This window comes from Drosophila mojavensis, unplaced genomic scaffold (assembly GCF_018153725.1).
Source record: "Drosophila mojavensis isolate 15081-1352.22 unplaced genomic scaffold, ASM1815372v1 contig_36, whole genome shotgun sequence".
NCBI classification, from domain to species: Eukaryota; Metazoa; Arthropoda; class Insecta; order Diptera; family Drosophilidae; genus Drosophila; species Drosophila mojavensis.
The window spans coordinates 18,840,010-18,853,644 of record NW_025318858.1 but is presented as its reverse complement, the minus strand read 5'-3'; the positions used below and the strand labels follow the sequence as shown (position 1 = coordinate 18,853,644).

General features: G+C 38.1%; 1 protein-coding gene across 3 annotated transcripts in view; it reads right to left on the bottom strand.

The window, feature by feature from the left end:
* LOC6577282 (nitric oxide synthase) overlaps positions 1-13,635 on the bottom strand; it is a 46,993-nt gene that overhangs the window by 25,769 nt on the left and 7,589 nt on the right. For 2 of the 3 annotated variants that reach the window (XM_044009066.1, XM_044009067.1), the window contains exons 2-5: positions 10,833-11,827; positions 9,778-9,892; positions 2,858-2,994; positions 2,616-2,778 (exon numbers count right to left, since the gene is read on the bottom strand). In XM_044009066.1, the coding sequence (XP_043865001.1) occupies positions 2,616-2,778; positions 2,858-2,994; positions 9,778-9,892; positions 10,833-11,479 (1,062 nt within the window). In that variant the 5' untranslated portion in view covers positions 11,480-11,827. The remainder of the gene's footprint in view (positions 1-2,615; positions 2,779-2,857; positions 2,995-9,777; positions 9,893-10,832; positions 11,828-13,635) is intronic. The other variant, XM_002003213.4, reaches the window with a different exon arrangement.

Below are 13,635 nucleotides of genomic sequence, written 5' to 3'. Positions count from 1 at the left end.
TTAAATATCTAAACACCCATTCTCATTTCATTATTTGGCTTCTCTTTTTCTTTTTTTTTTTTTTTTTTTTTTTTGTCATTTTAGCATTTGATTTTCTGCCGTGTTGAGTTTGGGTTTTTGGCTTTTTGTAATTAAGTTTGGAACCCTTTTTCAAGTGTTTTGCCCATTGGCCATTCAGTTATGCATGATGCGTGCATTTAATTTACAGCAAACTTTTTGTTTTTCAAGTGTTATTGGATAACTTTTCCGAAAAGTCATGGCGTAAAATGAATTTATCATAGCAAACAAAACTCTGTGTATGAACTCCAAAATGTTTATGCAGCATCATTTTTCTGAAAGCCAAACACACTGTGTGCCAAGTCCCCAGACAGAAGTAGAGAATATGTTAGTTGGATTTGGCCAACCAACGTGCAGATATTCTGTAATATTTTCTTGTATGTTCTTTGTTTAAAGTGCTGTTAGCCTAAGTAGAATAGTTTGTATGTAATATTTGGGCAATTCTAGAATAAGGGATTAGAATAGTAATTTAAAGAGTTTCTCTGGATGTATATTCTATGTAAATAAACTGGCTAGCAGTAACCGCAGAGCCACAAGGGAGGCTGATTAACTTGAAATACTATTGCAAAAGCAGAATAGATGGACTAGAAAAGAATAGCTTAGGATAGGGAAAGAAGAAGCAGAATTTAAAGCTGTATATGCTGGCTTTCAAGTACAATCATTAGTTAAGCCGAGAACTAAATGGACCGTATAGAATTTAAAGCATGACTATAAACTAAATTATAGAATATTTATTTAAAATGTAATGATAAGAAAAAATGATATATGTAAAAGTTTTTTCTTTATTTTTTATTTACATATGTTATTCTTGCATTTTCGATGCAAAAATAAATAATTTAAAAAATTGCCCAATATTCACAAACAGTTTCTCATATATTTTTCATAAATTTTGACTTCACTCTAAACTATTGCAATAATTTGTTGTTTACAGGGTATTTAACTGCTTATGCTGCAATATTTGTTTAGCTGCAACTATTGCTTCGAGTGTACCATATCTGTGTGGACATAAGCAAAAAAAGGCCAAAAGACGAGGGGCATTAAATATGAACACAGTGAATACATTTTTAACGTTAAGTGAATTTTCAAGGTGACTTCAGAGACGCCAAATTGAAAAGCTGAGGATGTTCTAAGGCAGAGCACATATGTATGTGTGTGTATGTATATACATATGTAAATTATTGAGGCGTGAATGCAAATCTGTTCACACATTGCTGTGCACACACGGGCAATTCGTAATGTCAACTACTACTGATCATTATATGAATACATTATTTATATATATATATATATATTTCTTTTTTGTATCCATGAATCTCTCTCTGTCTGTGTATGTGTGTGTGTGTGTGTCAGACACTGAAATTTTTGTAAATTAAGATTTACAATGATTTGCATTTCAAATTTGCGCTATGTTCTGCCTTGTTCTCTATCCCTCTCCCATCTCTTTCTCTCTCTCTCCCTTTTTCCCTCTCTTTCTCTTTGCTCTCTGCCAGCTGTCACTTGCTGGCTTTTTTATAGCCTTTGGGTGCGCGTTTTACATTTGTCATTTTGTTGAAACACGCATAAATCTTGAATAATGTTTCACAGACTCTCATACAGACTCTCTGTCTCTCTTCTTCTCTCTCGCACACACACACAGACAATCAGTGTGCTGTCTTCTGTGATTTGTGCGCTGACTAATTTGCTCGACTATTCTACGTATCTTTCAAAATTTCTCTAAATTACACACATTTGCCTAATGTGTCTTGATGAATTATGCTGCTAGCTCTGGGCTAATATTGCATTTATTGTTTGATGCACGAGGCGGACTAATGTGTTGCTTAGATAAGACTCAAATGCGAAAAGCTGTTGAAAATTGAATTTATAAATAAATAGTTGTGGAGAATTGTCAATGTGACATAATGTATATATATGACTACGAAAGAAGACTCTTGCGAATAGGAATAAATTATTAAATAACAAGAATATATGATGCACAAGCCTGGACATACAAATAAAGGCTAAGGCAGTAGGCCAAGCTATTTAGCTTATCTCTTGGACATGGTCGTACTCTCCTTTTCATGCTTGAAATTTTTTTAATATTTTTGTGTTTAATATTATTTTATTTTTTATTTTTTGTCATATTAATTTTTTTAAATTTTCAGACAATTAAATAATGATCATCGCTTTTCGGAACACTGTAAAAAGCTGTTTTTATTTTTTATTTTTGTCATTTTCATATTTATTTTGAAAAATATTTATATAATTAAATTAAATCATATAATTAAAAATAAAAAAATATCATCAACGCTTTTTGCCTTTAGCTTAAAAAAGGGTGATTAATTTTATATTCATTTGGACATTACTATCTGGGATTCCATTTTTACTTTCCCCAGTTCAAACATATTTCACGTTTTTCTTTCATAGTTAATAAAAAACACAAAAAAAAAAAAAAAAAATTGACAACTGCCCACATTTTAAAGCAATTTCAACTCGCCACAAATACACTTCGTTCTGAGTAATAAATTGTTCATAAATTTTACCTGGCTAATGCGAGGTAATAAATCAAAGGCGAGACTCACCTGCAGCTTTGACCACTGGATGCGGCCAATGCAGCGCGAAGAATTGCGCCAAGCTAATTTGGCGCCATAAATTAGCTCCGTTTCGGTTAGTTGATAATGTCCCGTTGTCTCGATGCTCTGTCGCACCTGTTTCCAGCGCGTCTCATGGGCAGCCGAAGAAGAGCTATCAATGGAGCGGGCGGGCGAGTGTCAATTGGTAGCAGATATTTCATTGCGGTGTGAGTGCGGACTGTGGGACTTACCGCTTAATCGAGGTGAAGTACTGATCCAGAAAGTCCTTGGCGTGCTCCAGCACCAAATCCACTTTGCGTGCCTCGACGGGCGCGTTGCCAATGTTCATGATGCTGCTCGTACAGGTGGCCCTCGAACAGGACAATATCTAAGGAACAGGCAACAGGCGAATGTAACGGCAGATGTTAAATAAATAAGTCATAAGCTTGGCACAAATATGACATACGGCAGTGGGTGTGGGTGTGGCTGTGGCTGGGGGCGGGCAATTTAATTAAAAATTTAATTGCTTATCTGGGTAATTAAATTTTTGATTGCTCATTTCATTCGCCCTAATTGTAGCGACAAATGAAGATGAATGACAGAGCTGACTGAGCGGACAGCGCTCTGTGGAGCTATAAAAATATAAGGAAAACACTGCCCCGACCCCGCTCCCCTAGCAGCCCCTGCCCGGTAATATGGCAATGGAAATGAAATTAAACAGAAACGGCTCAGAGAAACACATGGAGCGATAGCAACAACAACAACAACAACAACAACTGACAACTTCTCGCCTTGAGCTGTTTCTTGGGCAACAATTTAGCTGTTGCTTCTTGCCCTTCATTCATCCTGCCTTTGCTGCTGGCTGCGTTTAAAAAGCATTTCACTGTCAATTGCGGATGTTGCTTTCCCTTTGCTTAGCTTCTGCCTTACGCTCACATTTTCCTTCTCAGCCAGCTCACAGTCTTTGCCCCTCCTCCTCTTTTTTTATGACGCATGTCACTGTAATTATACCCTGTATGGGAGCGAAAAGGGGTATATGCTCTGCAGGGATGTAATATTGAATATGATTGAGGCTCAGTACTTAGTCAACTATTTCTTACTTATGTTCTCTCTCCCTCTATCTCGCCTTTTCTATTTCTCTCTCTCTCTCCCTCAAGCACATTCGCTATCTACTCTCTCAATCTCCCTATTTATCTATCTATATCGTTTTAGGGTCTGTCTCGTAATCTGTAGATCTTCTCTCTGTCTCTCTTACTTTCGCTATATATCCCTCTCTATCTTTTTCTCTCTCTCTCTCTCTCTCTCTCTCATTCTCACTTTCACTCTCACTAGCACTTTCTCTCTGTCTCACTCTATCACATTTCGAGAGTATTATCAAGTCTTACCTCATCTAGTCAACATCTACCTGCCTCTTCTCTATAAATCCACTCTTGCAATCCCTCCTCAATTCATCCTACCGCCACTGACAGCTGCCCTGCTTGCTTGCTGCTGTTTTGTTTTTTCATTTTTATTCGCTCTTACCTGTCTTTACCTTGGCTTAATTTGCTCAGCGCCAACGCCAACGCCAATGCCTGGAAGCGCAGTGGCAAAGCCACCCGCGGTCATAATTAGTTTGTTTTCACAGGCAGTTGAGCTTTTGAATTGGCTGGAGAAAAGTGAATTGAGACTCTCATAAAAGGTGCTCAAGAGAATTTACCTGCAGCTTTTGTCTGCGGCTCGGCGACTGTGACAATCACATTACACATACGCCACGTGAGCACTTGAGAGATTCGCTGAGGCAGTTGCGAGACTTGTTAAACTTGTATAATTAGGGCGAGAGTTGAAGATTTTGAGAGCTCGTTCTTTATCAACTTACTTCAAATTTGTATATGTGTATATAAATTAAATATTAAATTAATTTTCATAGTTAAGTCTGGTTGACTTTGAAATATTGTTTTTAATAACGTTTTCTTTGAGCTCACCTGCACCTAAACTAGCTCTAAGAACCACAGAACTAATGGCTACCCAGGTGAGTCATTACTTATAATGTTGGCTCTGTGGTTATCCAAAGGCTTACATGATATTTTCTAGGCTGTCATACAACAGCTCTCTATGAAAAGAAGCCACCTTTCCAGCTGGTATGCTAATATGCATGATATAATTAAATTTATATGATCTATGGGAAAGATAACACATACAATTAAGGGGAATGGTCAAACAAGTTTTGACCACTCAAGCCCAAATTTTTAATTAAAACCAAAATACTTTTAACCAAAAGTAAACTGCACCCCATTCTAATATATGGAGCAATATACATATGTAGAGCCAGCACCATTCCCTCAGAGGTGTCATTGGTGCTGTGTGGTACATACGCAATCCTGAGAAAAAATACTAATATAGCCTGGGTTGGAGATATAGTACGCACATATCACTACACACCGTACTCCCATGCTCATCGGATGACCTTACCACAGAAGAAGGCAAAAATAACTCAAAAGAATCTCACTTACTCTCCTAATTTTCATCTCAATAATTAATCATACATACAATTATTGTCTATTCGAGCTATATTCATGAAATTTTCATGTTCTTACATTTATATCCACAATTTGTCTCTTAAGGCCAATTTATGCATTTATTTACTAAGCATTGCCCCACATTTTTCAACCCTTTCCAGCTGCTCCAAATTCGCTTAGAGTCGCATGATAAAAAGACCTCACGGTAAATTCAAGTTGTTAATTTATGAGCCCTTCAAGCAACTTAACCACAATAAACTGCAAGCACCAACCACGCACACACACACACACACACACAGAGAAAAAATTGCCGAGTCCTGCCACACGGCTGTGGCATAAACTTTGCCAATTTTCACTCAACTGCGTGGGACAAATTTATGCACAATGCAAACAGCAGCAGCAACCACCAGATGCAAACAAACTAACACTCAGTCAAAACACACTCATACACACACACACACTTACACTCACGCATGTGGTATACATGACGCAATTTAATTGCAGCCACTTGAAAATTATAGTTCTAATAAGTAAAAGCAGTCGTTGACACGCCCACACGAGCTGCAACTACTCGCATACCTCATTTTGACAGTGCAATATGTTTTCCACTTTTCCAAGCTTAAAAATTAGCTTTTTCCATATCAAAGGAGAGAAAAATCTCATAAGTCAAACAGACCTTTTGGCTGCGCAGATTTGAAGAAACCTAAGGAGTGGCAAATGAATTTTTCGGGTGCCCGCAAATGCAAATAATTGCGAGAGTGCTGCTCCTGCTGCTACTGCTGCTCCTGCTTCTGCTGCTGCTGCTGCTGCTGCTGCTCCTACTACTGCTGTCGTTGCTGCCACGCCCATTAACTGGTTAACAGCCACACACACGCATCCTCCCCCTCCCCTTCCCCTTACCCACGCTACCGAGAAACAACAAACAAAGTTCTTCCAAATTGTTTTATGTAAATATAAACACAAAGCAGCAACAACAACAACAGAAGCAACGCGACGGTCGCAAACGCGCCGGAAACGGAAATTGTTGCAGCTGCAACGCGTCAAATAAATACACTCACACACACACACACACACATACACATGTAGTGTCTATAATATACTAATATTTGAGTGCGCTTAAAGTTTGGCGTACGCCTTAGCAGCCGGGCACTGGTGGACGTGGTATGGTGGTTGCCTGCAATTACTTTGCTCTGGCGTGCGCCAAATTTGCACTTTTTTGTTGCAAATTTTTCAAGCTTTTTTCGCATTTAAAATTTATGCGCCGCTTAAGGAAAAAGTTTTAAAAATTACTGCGGGCTGCTGCAAGAATCAAAACGAGCTGCGTATGGGTTTACTTACTAAATAAATGACTCTAGACAAAAGTAAATGGTTGAACCCAACAAACATGAGAGAGAAAACTGCAGGCATATCAACATTTAGTCTTCTTAAGCATACATAAATTATTGAGCAACCTAACGAAGTAATCCGAATTAACTATGCGTGTTTATTTGCCCATCTCTGTCTGTATATGTGTCTCTCTGTCTGTCTCCCTGTCTGTCTCTGCCTACTGCCTAACAAAAGCAAGGAACGATGAAGAGCTACATTAGATCATTTAAGTTGTCTATATGTATGCAGCAGTATCCATTTCGTATTTATATCCGAGTCGAACGAAGCTTCGGGCATTCAAAGCAGCAGAGAGTGCTCCCATTGATCACTTAGAGCTCAACTGCAACGATCTCTACCTGGCGTCGGGCTGAGCATTTGAGAGCGACTTCGTCATTGAGTGAAGGTCGCCCTATATAAAGGGCAGCAGCATTTCTTCAGTCAGTCAGTGCCGTGCAGTAAAGTAAAGTGAAGTAAATTGTGATCGTTCAGCTAAGCATTAAGGACTTAGAGCAAATAGAGAAAATACTAAGCAGAAATACTTAGAGGAAATGCTTAGAAGAAGTTCTCAGAGGAAAGACTTAGAGAAAAGAGTTAAAGGAAAAACATGGAAAAAATACTAAGTGGGAGGGATTAGTATAAATTCATGAAGGAAAGATTTAAGCAAAGATAAGGAAATACTCAAACAAACACACAGAAGAAAGGCTTAGAGGAAGTTCTTAGAGAAAAGGAAAGGAAGAAATAGTTTGTATATTCCTGTCTAACACGCCTCCTTCTGACTGTTATATAGATTTATTAAAATTTATTACATCGTAATTCCCATTTTCAATGGTTTCATGATATTAAAAAAAAGTGAATGCTTTAATATCATTTTGATTTATTATATTCGTTCATATTATATTACTCGCTTCAGTATTTTCATTTCTAATCGTTACAATTCTGAGCATTCACTAATTTTTCCATAAATAATTAAACATTTTTACATTTTTTTCTCAGTTTTGTTTTGACAACATAATTAACACCTTTACAAGCAACTTTTCAGTCCAAACCCCCATACTTTGTGTTTTTCCACACTCCTACTCCAAATTGTGAACAACTATTTCTCCGAGTGAAATTCCAAAAATATTAGCAAGAGAAACTCTACGCTTGAATTAAACTAATATTTTGAATATTATGAAGAACAATTGAAACAAAACAATAAAGACAAACAAAGTACATTTAAAAGAAGAAACTTTTCCCGAAATGGTGGAGGTGAGAGAAGGTTGAATGGGAAATACTCTGTAAATGGCTTAAGTGGCTTAAAAGTGTGTTTACTTGTGACTATTTAGAACATGTTAACTAAGAGCTAAATATTTGTTTAACAATTTCCAAGCACATGCTTAGTTAGCTTTATTCTAATTCTTTGTGTATATTTTCAGCTATAGCTTAGCAGGAATTTTAACTTGAATTTTGAATTATAAGATGAGGCCTCTATATGCGTTAAAATATAAGAACATTTATAGAAAACTAATAAATAAATGTGCCATCAAATTTTAATGATGCTTAAAATTCTTTTTATTCAAATCTCTCTAGAAAGCCTTGAAAGCTGCTTGTAAAACTTACCCCAGCTAAACGATGCTTCGCATAAATAAATTTTAATTACCCGAAATCTCGGCTTTATGTTGACTTTTTTGTTTGCACTCGGGCATAACTAAGAGTTTAAAGCTCACATATGGTTTTATGGACAAAGCAGCCATAAAAGTTGTGCGGGATATAGTTTGGAGCGCTTAGCATACATGTGTGTGTAAAGGTGTATAGGTGTGTGGGTGTGTGTAGGTGTACGTACAACATTGTGGGCCATTTAATTGACGGCATGTTAAGACATTTGAGCTGCGAATTCCAGTCGGATGACATAAAGTTTAATTTCCTTGAAGGGGAACGCTAACAACTATGAAAGCAGCAGATTCAGCTGCTCTTCCACCCAGTCGCTTATTATAATTAGCAGGTGGGCCGGTGGGCCAATGGAAATTTGCATTACAAGTGGCAAGTGGCAAGTGGCAAGCCGAGTGTTTTCCCAGGGCAACTAAAGTCGAGGGCGCTACTTAAACAAAATGGCGGCAAGCGCAAATATTTTGCATTGCATAATTTTATGCGCATCGCGCGTTAAAATTCAACTGATGGCAGCTGCAGCAGGGGGAGGCCGGCCAGGGTGCAGTGGGCATGGTCGAGTGTTATGCAATGAAATTTGATTGCAGAGAAAAAAATAGAAACGGATTCGTAGCGCCATTTCCGACGCCTGCTGTCGTCGCCGCCACCGCTGACTTAATTAGCCAGGCAACTGCCGCTCGGGCTTGAGTTGGCTAATTGAGGTTGGTTGCCAACTTTAGTGCCAACACGTCGCGACGTCTTTTTGCAGCTGCTGTAATGCGGCGCACCCCAACTTGTATCTGTGATTCGGCTTAATGGGTTTCAAATCGCAGTCGCAGTTGCAGCTGCAGCATCTCTTCGTATATTTTTTTTTGCCTGCCTAATCAGGTGCAGCCCTTGAATTATGCGATGGCCGCATTATTCGTTAGTTTAATTTAATGGCGTGCGAGTAATTAAGTAATTTTTATATGAGCTTAAACTTTTCAAGGAACGCAAATAGCGCAAATGCCGTTAGTTGTAAAGTTGGCCACAGGTTTAAGTTGAGTGAAAACTATGTTTCGCTGCTTTGCCCAGCTAACCGCAACAGGGATTACTAAAAACAACAACAAACGACACACACACACACACGCATGCATTAAGGGACTTTCCAGCTACTTCATTACGTTGTGCACACTTGGCTCCAAGCGTCAATGGGGTCGACAAATGCGAAGTCCTTTTAATCCTGGACCGGGCACGCACAACTTTTACATAACAAGCTGCAGTAAACGTTAAAATTGCAGGCAACAAAAATAACACGCGCAAACAAACAAACAAACAACCACACACACAGCTGCACACCCACACAATTACATAGCCAACTAGCAGCATCATGAGTATTAAATAACTCCTGGAAGTATGCAATGGTTTCTTCTTCTTCTCTGCGCTTGGCATTCGAGCGAAAAAAAACTTTTTTACGCTCCACACAAAGGGAGAGAGAGTGAGAGAGAGAGGGGAGAAAACATACTGCGAATTGTCTTACTGCCATTTTTATTGCACATTCCCATTCATGACGTAGCCAAACGCGCAGCATCTTAGTCCGAGCCCAAAAGACACGCCCCAGCAGCTGAGATGCCCAGCTCCAGGCTCACGTGCAACAACTAATTATGACTTGTATGTGTAACAGAAACTCAAATTGAAACGTGACCTACCTCGCGTCCCTTGCTGTGCAGTGTGTCATACACCTCCGGCCGGCCCTCGATGTTCTTCAGGCGCATCGGCTTCCGCATCAGCAAGCTGCGTCCCTCGTCGTCCAAGTGCATGAAGCTGTGCAATGGAAAATCAATGTTCAAGACGATGACAATGAAATAAATTTAATTACGTTTTTAGATTGAATTCGTATTAAAAAGTAGCTGAACTAATTTACTTAGAATTTATAGCATTTATAATAAGAATTCAAAATATTAAATATAGTATGAAATTCAAAATTATATATGCTATAATCGACTTTCATGAACTTTAGTAATTCATTGGTTTATTATGAAAATTAAATATTTTATTTTTAATTTTAATTTATATTATAAATTTGCATAAACATTGATATCTCTCTTAGTAAAAATTTACAATATGTCAAAGCTTTGTATAGGCGTAGCTTGAAATAAACTGTGAATCTGCGATATTTAACTATTTTGTTAATATTTGATTTTAATTTTTTTTTTTAAGTGCTGGAAATACATAGGCAAAGTCGAAGAATATATCTCAAAAAATCTATAATAATGTTTGACTTGAATTGAGAGCTGAGTTACTCTAAAGAAAGCAATTTATAAATAGATCCAAGTATATAAGAAAATCTTTGTGACTATAAATGATAAAGCTACAGAAAAATCTATTATAAATATAGATATTAAAATATAAATATATTATAACTATAAATAAATTATAAATATTTTTTATATCTCTTTCATAATTGAATCGCTATAACTTTGAATGAATAGCCTACACCCTGATTTATTCGAAATATTTTATAAATATTTCTTATAACTGCTCTGTGAAATTTGTATTCATTTATTTTCGCAAACTCCCGCCAAACTCTCAACTTTCTTGAATATAATACAAACTTGGGCTTTCTCCCTTCCGCCCTATTCATAGCCATTAGTCATTCATAACAATTTCTAGTTCTTCATTCATTTTTTATCTATAATTTGCAAATATGATTTATGATATGTGCAGGTGTGTGTGTGTGTGTGTGTAGGTGTGTTCGTCTCACCTGCCGGCACGCGAACGATGATCCTGTGACATTTTTCGCGGCTGCTGTGCGTTTTTGGGCGTTGGTGAAAGTTCGCGCGAACTTTTGCTGGATGCCGTGCCACTGCCTGATGCACCGGCCGCACTCTGGCCCACACTACTACCACTAACGCCACCGCCACCGCCAACACCACCGCCACTGCCACTGCCACTGCCACTGCCAACCCCATCATCCAACTCCACGACGATGCTGGTGTTGGTACCGCGTCTCTCGCGTCCCGGCTGCGGCGACGATGTGGGAATGCTGGTGCGCTTGTGGTGCTTCAATGGCGTGCCGCCAACGCCAACGCCAACGCCACCGCCGCCGGCAAGAGCACTTACTGCGCCTGCGGTCGTGCCAGACGCGCCTTTGCTGTGGTCCACTTCATGGCTGGTGGTGGCAGCGACGCCGCCAAGATTTGTGCTCAAGAGCTGCCCATTGCCGTTTAGTGCTGCCTGAGTTTTGGCTTTGATTTTATTTGGCTCGACGGGAGTTGCCTTTGGCGTGGGCAGCGGCGATTGCTGTTGTTGCTGCTGCTGTTGTTGTTGTTGTTGTGGCTGCGTATTTGTTGTACGCTTGATAGTCACAAAGCGCAGGTTCTCAAATATCGATGTGAAATGCTGCGACATGTTGTTGTATTTGGTTTGGTTTGATTTCGTGCAAGACTTTTTTCCACTTTTCTCCTTTTTTTGCTCTCTTCTCCTTTTGATTGTTAGCCTCGTTTATTTAGAATGCAGCCAGCACAGGTGAACTTGAAACCCTCTCGAGCTCAGCACAACTTTTGATTAAATTCTCTTAAAGAATGACGAGAAAAGTAAACCAAAAAAATTAACAACAAAAAAAAAAAAAAATCAACGAACTTTAAAAAAAAAAAAAAACGACAAAGTTCAGCTTTGCTCTCTGGACAGCAAGCCACAGCCAATTGGTTTCCAGTTGTTGGTTTGTTGCTCCTCGAGTTTTTTTCTGCAGATTGAAAACTTTAAGCGAACATTAGTTGAGCAATCAGCAAATCAAACAAATGGCCAATATGAGAATGCGAAATGAGAGGCATGGCTAAAAAGCTTACATTTAATTTAGGCAAATAAAGCAAATAATATGATATACCACAAATTATGCAAAGCCAATTTAAATATGATTTCAATTAAATTGTTATTGAAATTTGCTCATTATTATTGTAAATTCACGATATTTATTATTTAATAATTTATATTTATTTTTAATCATTTTTCATTTACCAGTTCAATTAAATTTATTTATATTTTACATTTTTGGAACATTTTTAAAATTATTTATTAATTATTTTTTATTACTTAATAATTAATAATGATTTTAAATAATTTTCCATTTACCAATTCATTTTAATTTTTTATTAGTTAAACTTTTGTTTTTAACATTTTCAAAAATAAAATTACTTTTAATTTTGTAAATTTTTAAAGTAATTTGCAAACATTTATAAACAAATACAAATAAAGTGAATAAAATTATTAATAAATTATGTTTTTATAGATTATGATGTTTTTAATACGAAGAATTGACAATTTTATGTCTGTAATTAATTTTACAATTTTATGTCTGTAATTCAAATAAATTATTAATAATATTGAATTAAATTTTTATTAACTGACTCTACCAATTTAATTTGAAATATCTTAAATATTTACATATTATTGTTTTAACATAAATATTTACAAAATATTATTGAATATTTTTAAAAGTTTCATATCACATTTAATAAAACTAAATTTGTAATTAAAATCCACCAACAATTATAACACTTCATACTAACTAAATGACCTGTTTAATTCGCGTTCTACTTTTGACTTTACGCCTTTACGTCTGTGGCAATTTGCTGAGAAGCGATTTACATCGCACCAGTTCCAATTGGTTCTACGCACTTAGCCAACCGCTCAATTGAACACCTAACTTTATTGGCCGAGCTGCCAGCTGGATCCCTATCTACTTAACTTGCAGTTGTTTCACTTTTGAACTGCTGGCAGAGTGAGATGAGAGAGAGGCGTGGCGGGGCGTGGTGTGGTGTGGTGGGGAACTCAAAGTCAGTGCGCAGCCCATTAAGTTTGAAATCAAGCAACGTACATTTACTTTTCCAGAACAACAATTCCCGCAACTATAACTCAGCAGCGAGCGCAATGTCCTTTTCCGCCTTTCCTTTGGAGACTTGCAGGAGGCGGCTGCCAAGGCTTGCGAGAGCGTTTCATTTGCCTTTGGCTAGATAAGTGTGCTGCTGGCTGCGCTGGCTCTGTCGACACTTAGTAGCAATTAAAAGTATCTTTATGGCAATTTCCCGGCTGATGAGCAGCGCCAGCCACAAACGAAATTTCCGCTCTTCAGCTGCGGCTTAATTATGTGTGTGCGGCTGCAGCACAATGTAAATTGCTTAATCAACAACTGACTGCGACTCTGGCTCCTCATGAACTTTTCAATTTAGAACACCTTAAAGCTAGTCGAGGGCCGATTAATTCACCATTCGCCATATACAGGCAACAGCTGCCGCACAGCCGTTGTTTTCGCTAAGCTGTATTTGAAAGACTTGAACCTTAACCTTCGCATTAACAGCATTCGAGTGGGCTCTTCACGCCCACTCGGCGCCAGCTGCTGAAGTTTTTGAGGCAACATGCGAAATTTTCATCAGAATCCTTTTATTTTGTTAACTCATTCGCGCCAGCTTCCGTTCAGACAGCCGCAGCTGTTGCCTCCTCCGCCCGCCTCGCCCGCTCACCCAAAAGCAAATACAGTGCATTATCAACAGTTGGCCAGGTGAGAGGAC